General features: G+C 39.6%; 2 protein-coding genes across 2 annotated transcripts in view; both read left to right on the top strand.

The window, feature by feature from the left end:
* Positions 1–6: 6 nt before the first annotated feature.
* On the top strand, positions 7–6201 carry l2hgdh (L-2-hydroxyglutarate dehydrogenase). The gene is made up of 10 exons (XM_046062328.1): positions 7–232; positions 1505–1620; positions 3074–3225; positions 3419–3550; positions 3636–3798; positions 3917–3951; positions 4033–4200; positions 4979–5136; positions 5355–5486; positions 5645–6201. Exons 1-10 carry the CDS (start codon positions 135–137, stop codon positions 5838–5840), a joined length of 1350 nt encoding a protein of 449 aa, XP_045918284.1. The 5' UTR covers positions 7–134; the 3' UTR covers positions 5841–6201.
* Positions 6202–8674: 2473 nt separating this feature from the next.
* Positions 8675–16476, top strand: part of sos2 (son of sevenless homolog 2 (Drosophila)) — a 44039-nt gene continuing 36237 nt past the window's right edge. The window contains exon 1 of the mRNA XM_046062268.1: positions 8675–9573. Coding sequence (XP_045918224.1) covers positions 9490–9573 — 84 coding nt within the window. The 5' untranslated portion in view covers positions 8675–9489. The remainder of the gene's footprint in view (positions 9574–16476) is intronic.

Genomic DNA, 16476 nt, shown 5'->3' with positions numbered 1-16476 from the left:
ATGTCTCTGGTTTTTCCGGATGGGTGTATAATAATATTAAGAGTGTAGAGTCGCTGTAACAGGAGGAGGGAACACGAAACAGATCAGCTGAACAATGAAGAATAAACTGTGAGGTGCTGTTAAACGTTTTGACAATGATCCGGACACTGAGCGGTGCGACTTTTAAGGCTGTTTTATCAACGCAGCCCAAACTGCTGAAGGATATAACGTTAACGACCAGGCAGCTGCACAGGTGAGAATGACATTACAGCAAACAAAAGCAGGCTGCTGTTGACAAAGGGGTGCTGTAGTCTAGTTCAGTTACATGTGAGGAGTTAAATTAATTTGTCTCTCTGGATCACTTTAGAAAAGTGGCAGACAGACAACGCCGGTACCTGCTTGAATATCTAATTGATCCCAGTCGTTACCATGGACATTATTCATGCACCGAGAGGCAGATTGCAAAACCTGATCTACACACCCAACGACATTGTTTATGTACACAAAACATTTGTGTCTCTGCATTTTGTCTCCCTAATCATGCCTGCTCCGTCCACATTTGCATGCCCATTAAACTTTTATTTATCGCAGCACATATAGTCTGACTTTTACCTGTAGTAGGACAAACGTTGTCTTTGTCAGCGTCCAGCAGCTTTGTGGGACTGTTCCTTTAGAAAGGCATTCCTGCAGCATGACCTACGGACTCTACAGGCAGCCAGATGTTGTAACTGTAAAGCTGTTGATTCATAACAAACTTCTCCACTTTGTTAAATGAGACCAACAAGATATCAGAATCCAATTTCATCACATAGTAGATTAAATGTTCTTCAGGTTTAACAACCTTACACGTTTTTACAAGCTCAGGAAATCCTGTTCTGCTTGATGAAAAACCCTTGAAGCCACATCTCCCCCTGGACACCTGCACTTTTAGCACATTCTTGTTTAGTTGTTCCTAAATGATGATCCACCCAGATAGGAAAGCTGTGATGCTCCTAACCACCTTTATCTTCAATCGGATTTATTGTTTCCTGCTCTTATTGAGAAACAAAACATTACCTGGTTCTAATTTTTGATATGTTGTCTGTTCTTTCTTTCATGAGGGCAGGGGATTAAAAAAGTTCTCCAAGCTTTAACATTGTGTTTTTCCAGCTCCTTGCTTATGCTTCTTTATGTGAAAGTTATGGAGATCCTGGAACTGCTGCTTACACTTTGAGCCCATCCACTAGTCTGTGTTGATTTGATTTAAAAATGTATTAACTTGGTGTAGCCTTGTGACACAGCTGGCTGTTCTCTTTGTAGATACAAATAGCCTGTGTACTACAACACTTGTGTCATGGGTTTCCCTACTGATCCCTGTTTCAGAGGTCTATTGGCTGCTCCATACAATCATGTACTATTGGACATTGAACCACTGACGTAGATAGTCTGCCCTGCTTTCTACCTTTTGCCGCTTGTAAAGCTGGTGGGTTATCTGTAACTATCTTAAATTTGAACTGTCTTTTATACCTTGTTGTCTGTATTTCAGCACATATGACGTGGCCGTGGTCGGAGGTGGTATCGTGGGCCTTGCCACAGTCAGAGAGCTCATTCTACGACACCCGTCGCTCAGCTTCATCCTGCTGGAGAAAGAAAAAGAGCTCGGTGCGTTGAGTTTTGAAAGCTGTTGTTGTGGTGAAGGAAGACAACAACATGTTCTAAAGAGCTGAATGCTTGCTTGTCACAGTGATTAAATGCAGCCATTTTTGTTGTGTTGGCACTGTATACCAGGACATTGGATCTGGAACTGAACAATGACTATGAGGGTGAAGTGCCAAGTTTTAGCTTTAATTTGCGGGTATTGGGTTAACAGCTGCCATTCTGCTGCAGTATTAAAAACCGGGTAGAGTCCTACACTGTTCACCCAGTGAACTTCTGCAAACAGCCTTAAAGTCCGCTATGTAACCTTGTTACTGAAAGAAAACAAAAGTGTCTTAAAAAGAAAACAAAATATTTAAGTCAACTTACATGCTCTGCCAATCTAATTTGGGCCTGTATGCCACTTTGGTTAGTGGCCTTCAAAATAATAACCCTTAAAATTTTAACATTTTCATTAATAGCTTTTAGGGATTTATGTTACATTTTTGGCCTTAGAAGAATAGTGCGACATTTTGGGACTTCACTAACCCCCCATAAAACCACAACAGTTATCTTTACATGTTGGTTTTGTACAGACTAAACAAACAAGATGTTAAAAAGTGAGCTTCAGTGATTGAACAAAAGTTTGTTACCATCGGACAAAGTTTGACTAGCTGTTTCCCCATTTGAAGTATTTATGCTACACTAAGCTAAGTAGCAGCTGGCTATAGCTTCAGATTTTGCGCACAGACATGAGAGTGGTTTCGTCTCACCTACCTCTTGGGAAGAATTTGTCGAAAGTGTATTTCCCAAAGTGTCAAACCATGTGTTGTTTGGTGTTTGTTTATATAAAGATAATTGACTAAACAAAGATAATATTATGTCATGTGCATACAGTAGCTGTAGTAAAGTTTGACTGCAGATAAAATCTCTGCTATCTAAACATAAGTGATAGATATCAGGTTACTCATGATTTTGCACTAGAGGTGCAATGATTAGTTGATCAGTCAATTGAATGAAAATTAATTGCCAACTATTGTGAAATTTGATTAATCATTTCAGTCATTTTTCAACAAAATGTCAGGCATTTGCTGGTTTCAGCTTCCTAAATGTAAGGAGTTGATGCTTTTCTTGGTCTTTTATGTCTTTTAAATGAAGAGTCTTTGTGTTTTGAACAGTTGGTTGGACAAAAGAAGAAATTTTAAGATGTCACTTTGAGCTCTGGGAAATTTATAATTTGCATCTTATAGACTAAGCAATTATTGTGAAAATAATCGACAGATTTATCTACAATGAAAATAATCATTAGTTGCAGCCCTATTCTTGAATAAATTGATTATTATAAATTAATTATATATATATAGTGGAATAGTATATATATATTTCTGTTAACTCTAGCAATCTTAATAAAGCATTCTTTCCTGTCTTTCTTCTTCCTGATCTTGTTCTTCAATTTGTCTGTCACTTTCTTGCTCACCAGCTTCACACCAGAGTGGCCACAACAGTGGAGTCATTCACAGCGGGATCTACTACACGCCGGGGTCGCTGAAGGCCCGTCTGTGTGTGCGAGGAGCCACTTTAGCCTATGAGTACTGCGAGAAGAAAGGACTCCCTTACAAAAAATGTGGAAAGGTCTGCTATAGTATTTTGTCCACATAAGAACATTACATTACATTACAATAAACCTGCAGTACAGACATTGTGGGGAAAAAAGCTCTGACAGCAAATAAAGGGCACTGTTGTTTTGAGTGCTGTAAGGAGCTGCCATATGGATCATTGTATTGTGTCTATCTGGGTATTGATTGGTGAATATCTGCGTTGGCAGCTCATCGTGGCGGTGGAGCAGGAGGAGATACCCAGACTGAAAGCTCTATACGAACGCGGCATGAAGAACAATGTGCGTGACCTCAGTATTGTCGACGCCAAGGGAATCCGAGAGCGAGAGCCATACTGCAGGGTAAGAGTCTCAGAGACGCCGCTGCTATTCATCCAGAAGAAAAGATGACAGTGAAGGCCTATAGTATAGTGTGTCGTGCTTGCAGGGTATAATGGCCTTGGATTCGCCCTACACCGGCATTGTGGACTGGAGGATGGTGGCTCTCAGGTACGGCAAAGACTTTGAGGAGGCAGGCGGCACAGTGGTAACTGGATCTGAGGTCAATGACATTTCTATAGTCAAGGAGAGCCCAGCTGGAAGCACTGAAGGTAAGAAACAGGTTCTGTACATCGATATGTCAACACAGTCATTTTTAAACAAGAGCTGTAGAGTTTTTTGAAGTCTACCTCAGTATGTATCTCTCTTATGTATTTATTTTTTTTGCAGGAATGAAATATCCAATCGCGGTCAGAGACAAAAAGGTAAGACACGCAAGTAAAAGCCTCACAATGTTTAGATTGTGTTCTATTGTTTCCATTGTTTGCATTGTATTGTTTTGACAGGGTAACGAGGTGCGGTGTCGTTATGTTTTGACCTGTGGGGGCCTGTACTCAGACCGCCTATCACAAATATCTGGATGCAGTCAGGAGCCACGGATCGTCCCCTTCAGAGGAGATTATTTGGTCTTGAAACCAGAGAAACACTATCTGGTGAAGGGAAATATCTACCCTGTAAGTATGCTGAAGAACCGTATGTCCATATGTCCCGATTCTTTCAATTGTGTAATCCATACAAATAATTTGATCTGCAGATGCTTCTCATACTAGTGTTGTATATTATTTCTAGTCTCTTAAATCTGTGCTCTGTAACTTCAAACTTTGGTGGCCACAAGTGACAGAAAGAAATGGCTAGTAGTTTTTTTTTTATTGAATCAATTAGTTGATTTACTAGCAGATCCCCGATAGCTGAAAATAATTTGGGAAAAATGTGTTGCATCAACAATACTTTCAGCCCTACTTGGGGATTTTTGCTGAAGATCACCAGTAGAAATCTTGCTAAATGAAGAAATCCAAACCTGTGACCCTGCAGCAGGCTTTAGCAGAGAGAATGTCACTTATTGGGATTTATTATTTATTTATGCTTTTCTTGTAAGAAGTAGAGTTACTCCAAAGAAATACTACGATATATTTCCAGTTTCAAACTTTTGGTTTTACTTTAAAATCATCATCATCAGAAGGAGGTATAGGTAGCTAAGAACCGAAGTGAGTGTTGACATGTATCAATGTTAATTTTAACAGACAGCCTAAGTGAAGAAACTAAGCAACCAGCTGTAGTATTTATAAATTGTTTTCCTATCACAAAAGCTTGAAACTGCAAATGCGTATTTACCTTCTTTGTTCTACAAATCAGTGGGTCTCCTGATACTGTTATTTGGTGGATTTAAATAATGCATACATACTTCATTTTTTATTTATTTTTCTTACTATAAACAAATATATATATATATAGGTCCCTGACCCTCGTTTCCCCTTCCTTGGCGTTCACTTCACCCCACGGATGGATGGAAGTGTTTGGCTCGGCCCCAACGCAGTCCTCGCCTTCAAAAGGGAGGGTTACAAAGTGTATGACTTCAACGCCAGAGACTTTGCAGATGCAATCTCATTCAGGTACAACAGGAAATGTAATCTGTTTTTTAATTTTCTTCTTGGTGTAGTGAACCTGTATTAAGTTCTTTTGTATTATGTTTATTAATAAAGAACTCGAAGAATTTGTTTCAATAGCAACACTGCAGTAACTTCTCAGTAAATTGCACTTAAATTCACACACAGATTCTAAAATAATCAAATTACAGTGTAATTCTAATCTTTGTCTTTTTGTTCTGCAGAGGCCTTCAGAAGCTGATAATGAGGAACGTAACATACGGGATTGGAGAAATGTATAGAGGGGTTTTTATTGGTGCACAGGTTAAAATCCTGCAGAAGTACATCCCTGAACTCTCGCTGAGTGACGTGCTCAGGTAGAGAAATCATTCAAGACCTAAAGATGCATGCGCACTACAGTATATGTATCAGATGTTTGTTACTCGGAGCGCTTAAACTAAAATGAGTCTATGGAAGGTTCAAGTAAGAGGATAAATTATATGTTTTCTGTAACCCTGGTTGTTTCATTTTCCAGGGGTCCTGCAGGAGTTCGTGCTCAGGCTCTCGACCGAGACGGAAACCTCGTGGACGACTTTGTGTTTGACGGCGGGCTCGGGGACGTGGGCAGTAGGGTGCTCCATGTGCGTAATGCTCCCTCGCCGGCGGCCACCTCCTCCCTCGCCATTGCTGAAATGATAGCAGACGAGGTGGAGAGTCGCTTCAAGCTGTAGAGAAATATGGTGATCGCAGAAGAGACAACCAATATAATCCATTTTAGAAGAAACTATAATCCAGCTTGTAGAAACTACAATGTGTATCAAGCTGTCACTACCTCAGCATCACTATCATAATGGAGACACTTTATCACAGGTCATGCCTTAATTTAGGTGGAAAGTGACATATCTTTGACTTAATGACATTTTTAAAACGTTTTTACTAAAGTGGTGCTTTTTCAGGTTGTGGAATATGTTTACTGCACCACATTTCTAGTGAAAAATACATTTTCTGAACTACATTTCTGTATGAAAAAAGTGCAAACATAAAATATTTCATAAATAAATATAGCCGCAAGCGGCAATGATCGGAATCCAAGCAACTCGCGAAAAATGCAACATTTGACATTTTCAGAGGAGAAGAACAGATGCAGACGACTTGAGAGATTAAAGTGATGAAAGAATTTGGATATTTTGAGATAATTGGGGAATTGCAAACTTGATTTTTGCAGCAACACCTTGAGATCAGAGAGTGTCATTATATGTACCTGACTACTGGGTGAAATGTTCAACCAACCTTTGTGTTTCAGAGTTTTAAAGTTTAAGCTGCACAAACACTTTCAGGCAGAGAAAATTAAGAAGAATGTGTCACTCAATCCCAATAAATTAGACTCACTATGATCTGAACAACCTCTATTGTCAGCAAATCTCACTCTGTTACCATAGGATTTGAACCCTGGAGTTACTGATCACCAGAGTAGGTGACTTACTGACTGAGCTACTTGTGAGAGGCTGTTTCCTCGCACCTTCTCACAAATTGAGGGAGTGATGTCCTGTGCCAGAACTGGACAGTTTTGTCAGTTTAAACTTAAAACGCCTACAACAGTCAAGGTGAGAAAATTCTGAAACAAATCACACATCATTCGGCAGGGTTTGGGTATGTTGTCAATAATTTTGATGGTATTTGATCCAAAACTGAGCAAAAAAGAAAATGTCGTACATACTGTGGCAAGATACTGAATATCACTGCAGACTCACCGTTTGACCTATCTAAAAACCCTGTGAAGCACTTGATATCGGCCATCTAGAGAATGTCTGTGTTGATTTTGGTAGCGTTTAATGAAAGAGTTGTGGAGATATAGATGTCAATTGATTTAGCATATTCTGAAAAACATAGAGTGACTGACTTATGAGTTGACCATAGGTTGCAGCTAGAAAAATGTTTGTCACATATCAGTGGATGTGCTGAAAAAATTTCAGCTCTCTAGGACGTACGGGTGATTTTCTTAGATTTTTTGAAGTTTGGAATGAGAGTTCAGAACAAGCATCTGAACAGAGGCGTCACGTTTGGTTACAATAACTTAAGCCAATTTTGATTTACGGGCATTTATGTAAAATTGTACATAAAGACACAAAAGTAAAAATGTATGGGGAAAAAACGGATTGATGTATCAAAATTGTTTTGATAACTTTTGATCAGCGACGTCCATAGATGATCCTGCCAAAGTTTCAGGTTGATTGGCGAAACAGTCTGGGACAGGTTCCCAAAAATAGGTTTTTGACAAAAGTGAAAAAAAGTCACATAATTTGACATTTTTAGAGCAATTGACCATTGCAGCAAAGATAAATCCAGAGATTAAAATGATAAAAAGAAGTTTGACTCAAAACAAAGCCGTTTTCGAGATAATAGGTGCGTTTGACTTCATGCGGCGCTGCGCAGCGTTGACTTAACGTGATGCATGCTGGACATAAAATAAGGCATGCTGGTTAGAAATTGTGTCCGACTTTCGCCTGCGCTGCAAAACGTCACCATGTCACATGACATTAAAACCATTAGCTGCAGCCGCCGAGTCCGGCAATCTCAGCTCATAAACTGACGCAGGTAGAATGTGTCTGACTTGACGGCGCCGTTTTTATTCCCCGTCCCTGAAGTCACCTGCAGCTCACGTTAGACTATCAAGTCGACGAAAGTCAGTTGCCGTCATATCGAACGCACCTAACAAGAAAGTTGATTGTAATAGCCCCACCATGAGGTCTACGAAAAAAAAACAATGTTTTATTTCATTTTGGAAGGAAATGTAACGCACAGTTATAGCTACAGAGCGCACAGATTACGAAAACATTATTATTATTATTATTATTATTATTATTATTTGACGGTTTGGGGCATTTGTCAGTTTTGCCTGCATGGCCAAAATTTTAATATTCTAGTCTGGTATCATTTACATTGGTATAAACTGAGAACACTGGATCTTTTATAAGTTGTTAGTGTGTGTGTGGGGGGGGTCATATAATTCTGCTAGGGAAAAAAAATACTTCATTGAGTTTAAAGTTGTACTTTCTTGGATTTTAGCAGTTTGCAGCAGCTCCATCAATTCCTAAGTCGAGCACTGATTCAGTTTGTCCATAAGGAGGCAGAATCATAGCAACAAACATGCTGTATGAGCCCCAGTGTAAGCACAAAATATGTCTACATTTGATGCTATTGCTAAAACCAGTTGTTCTTTATGTTTACTGGGAATGCTTGTATAATGACATGGAAATAAAGTGTTTTTTCTGTCTTTTTTTTGCATCTTGTTGTCTAATAAAATTTAGTAGTAGCTTCCACGGGGATTTTTTTTGTAAACAGAAACAACAGAAAATTAATAAATAACTAAAGGCTGGGTTTATATCACCGATCCTATATTCTGAAACTATTAATCTTCTGTCTACAATAAGGGTCACCGATATGAAATGCGACAGAAGTCCAGCCTTGTTTTTTCGTCTGTCCAATAAAATGTGAAATTACGCAGCGTGCGTGCCTGACAGCGGACGCGCGTCGCAGAGAGCAGCAGCAGCAACAGCAGCAGCCACAGGCAGGCAGGCAGGCAGGCAGGCAGGCAGGCAGCGGAGTTGGTACGAACATCTTCGACTTCTCAAACCAAAAAACACCTCGACTGCTCTTCAGCTGTCCTGCTCACAGATATGCCTCGGACCGATCGCTGTTTTGGGGATTAACGTTGGATTTTTAGCGTCCACGATCGCACCGGAGAAGATGCCTGAATGCGACGTAAACAGCGCAGGAGAAAGTGTGCCTTGTTTGGAGCTGAACGGGTCGTGTGCCACAACATAAAACTCGGAGCGCACCAAGGCCAGCAGCAGCCTGTAGCACTGGTTAGCTAGTCGGCTAACGCTAGCCTGCTAACGTTACAGGTGTTCAGGCAGCAAATAACCAAACATAACTTGTAGCTGTAGTTAGCTGGCAACAAGCTGTACTCCCATGTCGTGACTTAATATTGAACTTAATGTGCCTGTTATACGCTTTTTAGCAAACTCCAAGTAGCAAGTATAACACTTAGCAACATTGTTATTAGCCATTAGCTTTTTAGTTAGCCGCTGTCCCGTGTTTACGGCAGCAGCAGGCTAGCCTAACTAGCCACCACGCTAACGACTTAACTTTACAGCTACATGTGCTTATATTATTTTGTAGCTAATATTTCGCTGTTTAACCCGACTCGACCCCGCATTTGCAGTGTGGTTTGGTGATACTCTTCGTATTTGCAAGCGAGACATTTGGACTTTTTCCACCGTGCCTGTCCTGGACTGACCCACCCACAAGGACTATCTATCCGGGGCCGATGCTGACAGTTCAGCCCGGATCACGGCAACGCCAGGAGCCGCTACAGCAATGCAGCCCCAGCAGATATACGACTTTTCAAGTGACGAGAACAGTCACAAATGGAGAGGCCTCTTCGTGCAAGCTTTACGAAAGGTAACACTGCGATTACAACACCAACTAATACTCATAAATGTCCCTACTGTCACTAAACTGCCTTTCAAAACACGTATTCCCAATACGGGTGATTCATTGGTGCGGGATATGGAGGCACTGGTTTCATCTGCATGTACTCCTAACCAACAAACTTTTATCACTAGTTGCCAACTTAAGTTTCATCAACAGCCAAAACCCACGCAATATTATTATTATTATTATTATTATTATTATGAGCAACACTGATACAAGTGTCCCTGTTAAGTCGAATTAGTGGAAAGTATTAAATGTTTTGTTGATCTCTTATCATTACAGCAGACATTTGTCAATGTTGAAACTGCTGTCTCATCTTCTGTGGCTGTTGACGTGTCTACAGTGTGTTTAGTCAATAAGTTTCTCACCCAAGTTCCCTATAAAGACTTTTCTTCAGAATGTTTTTGAAGAAGTTGTTCAGTTTTGACCAGTTTGTACAGTGTCTTAATCTGTCAGTAATGTGTGTCATAGTTTTGAGGGTAAACATGCTGTGCTAATAACTTCCAGAGTGCTGATGTTAAGTTAAATACCAGTGAAGCAGTCCTGGGACTGCTGCCTTGTAGCTGGAAGGCACTGTCAAACAACATTTGACTTATCTGTGTTACTGCCAACCTCCTTTTATTTGTTCCTCATTTGGTCTAACAGTAAATATGTCTCATCCTTGATGAGCAGAGACCTTTTTGCAACCGTTTTTGAATGCTTACATGTCAAATGTCCCTCCCTTTTTCTAAAGAAATGCAACTTCCTTCTCATAAACACTAATTGAAACTTTCAAAGCAGGAAACATTTTCATTTTAATGTCCTTGGTCAGCAGGACTAAACCGTATCAGTTCCTTTTTGACTGTCCCTATCCTTGCCTTTTCTTGCATCATCTTGGCATCTCCCCGTCATCACCAGGTTTATTTTCTGTTTTCCTTCAGTCTTTGTACTGACAGTCTGTTGCTGAGCGCCAACTGTAAACCACCAAGTTATTGCTGCTCTTTAGGTTTTACTGTCAACTTGCTCTTCCATTAAGATACATGCAATGCCACATCGTTTAGATTCTGGAAGATGCACAAAGCTCTGCATCGCTCGAAATGGATCTGTGTGTAAACCTACAAGGTCCTTTCCAGATCCTTTTCATACATTTACTTGTCCAGATGTTGTAGGAGCTCAAAATATTCACTAATGGGTAGGGGGACCTAGTTTATGACACAGACTGTTGTGGAAAAGCTGTGTTGTTGTGCAAAGTAGAGACGGTTCATCTTTTGCCAAGTTTCCTTACTGTTGTGATACCTGTGCTGAGCTTTGAGCAACAAGCTCATGATCCAATGGTACATTAGGATGGGAAAGTAAAAAGCGTCCCTCACCCTGGTGACCTGTAGGAAGTTTAAGTTCACCATGAACAGCAGCAAGCACATATGACCTGCACCTCGTAATCCAACCAGCTCACGGTTGGTGTCGCTCCATGTATGAAGAAATACTTCCAACTTAAGTCATTTCCTGACAAAAAAGAAACACTGGAAAATGCCCCATGTCCCACAGTTGACCAATATTTATTTAACAAGGATTTATCTGTCAGTTGTTTAACTCAAGACTCAAACTAGATTTGAGCTAAGACTATGTGTTGTATATTTTTTATAATACACAAAGTCGCTACAGTAGAAATAGATGAAAGTACCGCAGGCTGAATTTATTTTCAAAGCATGAAAGATGCGTGTCTGTATTCCAAAATACATTTCTCAGTGTTACTAACATTTTGCACTGCGCTTTGATGAAGTTGGTTAACTAACCTCTTTGTTTAAAGGCCACCTAATCATCAAGTGTTGCTGTCAGATCAGTTATTGACACCCACGATGTCTCTTCCTTCCCTTTTGTAGTGGTTTTGGATTTTTAATTATCCCAATCGAAATCAGTCCAAAAACGCTTTAAACTATTTATGTCACTATTCATTATTCAAATCTTTGTTTGAAAACATCGCTTTGTTCATTTAGACATCGAAGCCCTAAACGTGGTAAGGCGGGGAATGTTTGAAATATTATTGCCATCATATGTCGCAAGACATGGCATAAAATTAGCCATCTAGCAACATCATGTTTATAAATAACACAACACTTTTGCTGTAGCACAGTAAAGATGGTGTGATGAATCAGGTGAAACTGAGAGAGCAGGTGGTGGGCCGTGGTGCCGCAGTTTCGCTGTCTCAACTTGTTACACAACTGCCCGGAGGGACAGCCTGTCAGAGATTGACGCAAGAGAGGTTTGTTATGGTTTTGACAGACTGTGACTCGCTCCTTTTTCACAGCTGTCCACCGGGGGGGTTTCCTTGTCAGAAGGAGCCGTGGTGGGCGACTCTATCCCTGAGATTGATTCTGATTGATGTCTAGAGGCACGATTAAAGACAACCTGTTGATAGGCTCTTCTAAGAGCTGGAGCAGGGAAGAAACTTTGTGAGCTGAAACAATTAGTTGATTGACAGAAAATGTATAGGCAATAATCGATAAGTCATTTAAGTATTTGTAAGCGGCAGCTTCTCAAATCTGTGACACAAATTGTTTTGGTTTTTAATTTTGGATTGTTACTCAGACAGAAAACACAATTTCATCTTGGGCTCTTGGAATTTATTGCCTAAGCGATTGGGGGGGGAAAAAAATCAACAGATTAATTAATGATGATTAACTAATAATGATTAGTTGAAGGCCTGTATGATGGTACTAAAGTACTGTGATCTCTTTACATGTAAGAAATGCGAGTTTAACTGCACATCTGGAATGATGAGGTGCCAGGTAAAAGTGTGAAGCACCTGAGACATGAAGTTGGCGCTTACTGTTCTGGGGTTAAGACAGTGACCATGAACAGTTTGAATCCTGCCGTGAACATTTGTCCACCCACAGTCCTTTCATATCTCCAGTATCATAAAGGTGCACAAAATACACAAAAAAGAATAATTTAAAAAACGTTTATAGTGTCCATGTGAAATAGAATAAGCCTGTCTACGTGACAAACACTTGTTGCCAAACAGTGGATCACTTCACACAAATCTGAGGTAGAACATTCAAAAATATTATGTTGGTTTTTCAACAAAATAAATATCTTAGAAAAATACAAAAAGTAAGTGCTAATTCGTTCGTGATTGTAATTAATTCAATCAAACATTTATTGATGATATTTTGAACATTTGTTATGTTTTTATTGAGAAAAATTATATTGCGATAATTATAATTATTGTTTTATTGCCCAGCTCTACATGAAGCTCAACTTTCCAGTCACATCTAGTTCACACATGTGCAGCCGTTTGTGTCTCTGTCTGTGTCGTTGACGTTCATTGTGACATTTGACCACGGAAGAATCCAGTGTTTGTCTCCTAGCTGCATCTGCGTGTCCTGGCTATTCTTGATCACAGCCCGGCTCGTGCCCACTGCTATGCAAGTGCGTCATTTAGCCTGTGACATGCTGGTGTTGTAACTGTGCATTCCCCAGGTCTGCTGTTTCACTAGCATCGAGAGGCAGGCCAGGGCTTTGCTGGGTACAGTTTCATTCCATCGGCATGTTGAGTTAGCGCGACATTTAAAAGCTGAGATTTTAGGTTAGAAGCATGCTTTGTTCTTTTGTTATGCCGCTTTCATCTTCTCAATCGGAGTTAAAATGCTGACAGGGTGATTCCACAACAAGCCAAAACTTGCAGCTGAGATCTTATGTTTTTTTTAATTTGAGTGAGTTGGCTTTTATCCAGGCTAGGCAGTGCTGTTGTCACTTCGGAATCAGATATATTGACACTAATGAATGAGCTCCAAATCAAATATGATAACAGATTTTTTCCCAAAGGTCTTCAAAATCTAGAGTTCACAAAGTGTTTCATGACAAAAAAATGACATTTATAAAGTGCCGGAGACCAGTGTCCGGTCTTACCGTGTTTGTGTGTCTGAGTTTATTTTTATCACCTCATATCTTTCTTGTCTTTGATCTGTTGTCAAGCTGGATGAAGAAACTTTCACTTCAAGGAGTTGACTGACCTGGTGACCTGAAGCGACTCAGCTGAGATCTAACCCGGCATAGTTACACAATAAAAGAAATTACATTTGGCACGTTCAAGGACCGCTGCTACAATCAGATAAACAGTATAGTCACTGCAGCTATATATGCTCATTAATCTTCACTGTAAGATAAAGGAGGTTACAAGGTATAGCTTGCAAGTACAAACCTAAAGTAAATATATAGTTATATTCAATAGTGGAATATCCACCTACCTGCTTTTTTAAAGATGATTTGGGCATTTTATGAATACATGTTTTCGCAATTCGATTTAAAAAAAATATCGAATTGCGATTATTTTGACTGATTGCAATTGCAATATCATTTGCGATATTAGAGGGGATGATCATAATTCTCATTTTCATTGAAAAACAAATTTAAATTTATCATAGTGTGATTTTTGTTTGGTACAGATCCCAGGCAAAATCAAACAAGAATGTTTTGTAGTCTGTAGGGCTGGGCAATAAAACACTAATGAAAATGATCACAGTATAATGTTAACAAAAAAGCAAAGACAATAAATATACAGGAGGAAAAAGTAAAGCAGCAGCTGATCATTAGAGATTCGCCCATAGCAGTTGTCATCTCTGTAATTAAAGCTGAATAAAAATAATACATGTAGTGACATAATCTGCACCCTCGTGGGTCTCATGCACCGCGTTGTCACGTCTCTGGGATGAGCTTTGTGTGTTTTTCGGACAGGATGTTCCTGGTAACAGGTTGCACTTCCTCTTTACCAGCCCCGCGGCGCCCACATAGGCGGAGAATCAGGCTGATTAATACGCACGTTCCCCACCCTTCCCAGATTATTGAATCAAGTCTGTGTACATCAGTTCGTCCTCAGATGGGCTTCAGACAGAGGATGGGTGGACACACGCAGGGGTCACTGGGTCAGGTCAGACTGGGGCAAAGCCATGCGCTGTTGACGGCACTCCACCAGCTATTATCTTGATGATGTGAATGTGAGGAGGCTTAGCTAAACGTCAGGGGAGCAGTGCATGTGTGTGTGTGGTTGTGAAAGTGCATTTCCTTGTTGTGTTCATATTTGTGTGATTTACAGTATGTCATGTGGACGTTTACTGTGTTATATGCTTAGTCTGTGTTTCTGTTTGTGTCCAAAGGATTATCTCTGTTTATGTCCCTTTGTCTTTGTGTGTGGTGTTGTATGTCTACACCATGCACTTTTGTGTGTGTGTGTGATAATGTGTGCGCCTGTGTCTCAGAGTTGATCTCTGGCCTATGCTTCCCCAGACAGTCTGGTTGTAATGGCAGATGATGTCATGGCATGAATCACAAACAGTGACACATGCTCGGGTATAATAACAAGCACCACCCCCACCTCTCTACCACACACACAAACACACAAACACACACAAGCCACATTACCTGCAACCTGACCCTGATGCAGCCCCATATACAGCCAGGAGAATAATCAATTGAATTAGAAATGTTAACCCTGTATTAACACCGTCTATTATTACCTTCAACTCATCTGTTCTTTTACCACCAGCACACACAACAACACCTGATCCTTCTGTGTGTTACACTTGAGACCTGCATGATTTTCTTTTAATACACAAAGCTCAGTTGCAAGCTGAGTAAAAAGGTGACCTGCATCTCGTTAAGTCACCTATAATTACTGAATTACTACACAGATTCTGAACTGCATTTTTCATTATTATTTAGCTCCTTGGTAAATTAACTTGGCAACAAATTTGTGTCCGTTTCCCATGACTAATACTTTTGATGATGTCTTACTTTCAAGGTAATAAAATCTTCTTTTGAGGTGAAATGTATGTGGTCTGAATATTTGGAGAAATACTGTGTGTACTTTTCCACTTGAACGATGAGATTTTTTTCCCTTCACTTTCACTTGTATGCTCTGCTCCACTGTTTTCTGTCAGGTCTCACTATTTCAGTGTGGTGCACTGAAAGCCTAGACCCAATTAGACACCTGTCCCTTTTTACTTGGCTGGTGTGGCTTCTAGAGATGAAACGGTATGAACATTTCATATCACGATTATAGTGACCAAAATTATAACGGTTATCAGAATTATCATGATATTGCTGAAATGTGCTGAAAAAGATCAAAATGTACTAATTTCACCATTTCAATTTTATATTGAAAACCACAAATAAAATTAACTTTTTGTTTGCATAAACATCAAAATAATAATATCCAATACCTTATGTAAACATATGAAAATATATATATCCATATCAAATGTGCATTAACATTAAAGATGTTATATAATTATTATTATTATTATTATTATTATATGATATATAATAATAATATTATTATTATTATTATGTAAGTAAACGCATTGACCCCATGCACAATTACATGAATACAAATGAGACAGTGGTAGTAACTGCAATGAGTCCAACAAGTGACCTAAATACGTAGGAGTCTTGTACAGGAGTCTGCAGTGTTTCTCCTGTTGTAACACTTTTATAACAAATTAGATGACTGCCGGAGGATTTTAAATGGGGAAAAAGATACGTTTGTTGGGTTACTAAACTGCATTACTTGTTATCGTGCAGTGGGCGCAATCAAACGCGGTTATCAAGATAATTAAAATTTGTAAAGTAATACAAACCATCACGATTTTTACCATGGTTTATCATTAAACCGGTGAACGTTTTATCCCTAGTAGCTTCACGTTTGACAAATGAGTGCAGGTCTCAATGAGACACCTGATCTGGTTTTTATAGAAGTTCTTTGGATGTGGATAAAACCTCTTAAAGGCCACCGGGTCACCCTTTTGATCGCACATACAAATACAAATGTTTCAAATTTTGTCAATATTGACATGCTACACATCGTGCATCGGTTAGATTATCCACAATTTAATC

The sequence above is a fragment of the Micropterus dolomieu genome, linkage group LG11, assembly GCF_021292245.1.
Source record: "Micropterus dolomieu isolate WLL.071019.BEF.003 ecotype Adirondacks linkage group LG11, ASM2129224v1, whole genome shotgun sequence".
Classification (NCBI taxonomy): Eukaryota; Metazoa; Chordata; class Actinopteri; order Centrarchiformes; family Centrarchidae; genus Micropterus; species Micropterus dolomieu.
The sequence above is the reverse complement of the archived record's forward strand: the minus strand, read 5'-3'. Positions and strand labels throughout refer to the sequence as shown.

What these genes read in the sequence shown, in the direction of transcription:
- l2hgdh (XM_046062328.1), top strand. Translation starts at nt 135, where the DNA reads ATGATCCGGACACTGAGCGGTGCGACTTTTAAGGCTGTTTTATCAACG. An exon ending in GGAGAAAGAAAAAGAGCTCG is followed by an intron (nt 1,621 to 3,073) that starts GTGCGTTGAGTT and finishes CTTGCTCACCAG; the next exon opens with CTTCACACCAGAGTGGCCAC. An exon ending in AGCGAGAGCCATACTGCAGG is followed by an intron (nt 3,551 to 3,635) that starts GTAAGAGTCTCA and finishes TCGTGCTTGCAG; the next exon opens with GGTATAATGGCCTTGGATTC.